This window comes from Alexandromys fortis, unplaced genomic scaffold, assembly GCF_014885135.2.
Source record: "Alexandromys fortis isolate MF-2015 unplaced genomic scaffold, M_Fortis_MF-2015_v1.1 scaffold_14, whole genome shotgun sequence".
NCBI classification, from domain to species: domain Eukaryota; kingdom Metazoa; phylum Chordata; class Mammalia; order Rodentia; family Cricetidae; genus Alexandromys; species Alexandromys fortis.
The window spans coordinates 6,226,966-6,229,611 of record NW_026067910.1 but is presented as its reverse complement, the minus strand read 5'-3'; the positions used below and the strand labels follow the sequence as shown (position 1 = coordinate 6,229,611).

General features: G+C 34.4%; 1 protein-coding gene across 1 annotated transcript in view; it reads left to right on the top strand.

The window, feature by feature from the left end:
* Positions 1-2,646, top strand: part of Ros1 (ROS proto-oncogene 1, receptor tyrosine kinase) — a 124,628-nt gene that overhangs the window by 61,188 nt on the left and 60,794 nt on the right. Inside the window, exons 23-24 of the mRNA XM_050138197.1 lie at positions 1,791-1,854; positions 2,186-2,388. Of these exons, the coding sequence (XP_049994154.1) occupies positions 1,791-1,854; positions 2,186-2,388 (267 nt within the window). The remainder of the gene's footprint in view (positions 1-1,790; positions 1,855-2,185; positions 2,389-2,646) is intronic.

Below are 2,646 nucleotides of genomic sequence, written 5' to 3'. Positions count from 1 at the left end.
TCTCAAAAAACCTATATATAAAAAATATATATCCTCATAAATTATTATATTCTTGATAGCTGTACATATTTACTTTTATTTTCCACATTTTCTGGGGAGAAATGTTTAGGAGATTACTTTGAATGTTTTAGTTTTGTATGGATCTTTTATAGAATTTAAAGTTAAATAAAATAATTACAGGAATATTTATTATGTCTCTCTATATTTATACTAATCAAGATTCACATATAAAACTAAAAATAATACTAATTTCTAATTGTTAATATCACTAAATACTCAAATTAGATACATATTCTAGCTGTGTCTGTCAATATTTATATGTAACTTCAAATTTCAGTCAGTATAGAATCATACAAAGTGACATGTCTGGTTGTCTTTAGCACAGTCTCATTCAGAAGTAAAGACTGCATGAATTAATAAATGCATACAACATTACTATGTAATATAGTACAATACATTTAGTGTTGGAAATATAAGACAACAATTTGGTGCGGGGCTGAAGAGATGGCTCAGCAGTTAAAAGCACTTGTTGCTCTTGCAGAGGACCCTCATTCAATTCCTACCACCTATAAGGTGATTTCATGGGATCCAATGCCATCTTCTAATCTCCAAGGGCACTACATATGCATGTGGTACATACACATATACACAACTAAAACACACCCACAAAATAAAATAAATAAATAATTAAAGATGCTGGGCAGTGGTAGCACATGTCTTTAATCCCAGCACTTGGAAGGCAGAAGCATGTGGATTTCTGAGTTCAAGCCCAGCCTGGTCTACAGATTGAGTTCCAGGAAATCCAGGGATATACAGAGAAATATTGTCTCAGGAAAATATCAACAAGAACAAAACACAACAACAACAACAACAAAACCCCAAATAAAAAAAATCCCAAATAAACAACCTGTTCTCTGGTGCTTTCTTGATAGAGTACTTTGAGGCCATCATCTTATGTGCCAATTTTCTTTGTGGGCAATTTTACGAATACAAGGTTTGGAAATGGAAATGATTTATTACACAATAAAATACATTAAAGTTAAAATAAAAGCTTTCCTGTTAGGATGCAGCATGACACGGTGAAAGGGAAGACAGACAGGTCTCAGGAGGATACACATGTCATCGCTCTGCTGAAGCCCCCACTTGTGTGCTCTGTGAGCTTCCACATAATCCTGATCCAGTTTCCCCTCCTACGTAGCTGCGAGGACCCAAGGAGACTGTTTGTGAAATGCATACTTACATTTAAATATAAGGAGACTTGATCATTTTCTCTTTCTAAACCTCCTGTTAGAAAGTCGAGTATATTTAACTTATCATAATTTGTATAGATTTATATCTGTTAACTATTTTTTATAACCTGATCTTGGAAATAGTTGATGACTTTTTATTTATTTAAAAATATTTAATTGATGAGTAAAGATTTTTTGTGTTTCAGGTATAATAATTAGTGATTAGTTGTACACATATTGGGTGATTATTGACACAACAAATTAATCCGCATATCCATAGTATCTGGGTTGCTCAAGAATTCCCCAGACCTTTCCCAAGCAATGGAGACATTTATTATTCTTCATCCTTTTTTTGATAGAAAACCAACTGTGAGTACAGGTCAATAGTTTCCGCTTTAGTTATTTATTACAATATACTTAGATGTAAGCAATGCTTTTAAACTATTTATAATTCATATTAGGTGTATACAATGAATGTTGCATAATTATCAGCCTCTGAGTCTACTGCTACTGAGAACACCTATACATTTAAAAATTTTCCTTCCTTTCTTTATTCTTTAGGTTCGTGTCTTTACATCCAAAGGGCCAGGACCATTTTCTGATACAGTGATGTCTAAAACATCAGGTATTTCTTACCTAAAAATCTGTAAATAACGACTGGAAAGTATATATTTTTGTTGGTATGTTTAGGAAAAGGAATGACAACTCTGGATTAAAAGTTAAGATCAGAATATATATACACACACACACACATATATATATACACACACATACATACATACATATTCATGTCAAAGTACCTTTGAAGAAACTCAGACTCAGAGGGCCTGAGAGTCTTCATCGAGCCTGATGTGTTAAGACGAATCTGAAGTGGCCCATGGATTTCAGCACGGCTGATTTCTCATGACCTGAAGCTTGTTTCTCATGGTCACTGTCTACTTATTTTTCATTTGCAGAAATCAAACCATTTCCGTATCTTATATCTCTTCTTGGCAATAAGATCGTGTTTCTAGATATAGATCAAAATCAAGTTGCATGGACATTTTCCATGGAGGGAGACGTCAGCACTGTGGGGTACACGGCAGATGATGAAATGGGGTATTTTGCACAAGGAGACTCACTCTTCCTTCTGAATTTGCACAATCATTCCAGCTCCAAGGTATTTCCCTTTGAGATTCTATTGATGTGAAGGATGTAATTAAGATTGGCCAGTGGGTGAGCCTTTAAGATGAGATGATTGAAATAGTAGTAAATGTGTGGCCATTTAGTCACTCATAAATACAGAATGGGTTCAAGCACGTGTTTTCCTTTCCTTTCTTTTCCTTTCCTTTCCTTTCCTTTCCTTTCCTTTCCTTTCCTTTCCTTTCCTTTCCTTTCCTTTCCTTTCCTTTCCTTTCCTTTCCTTTCCTTTCCTTTC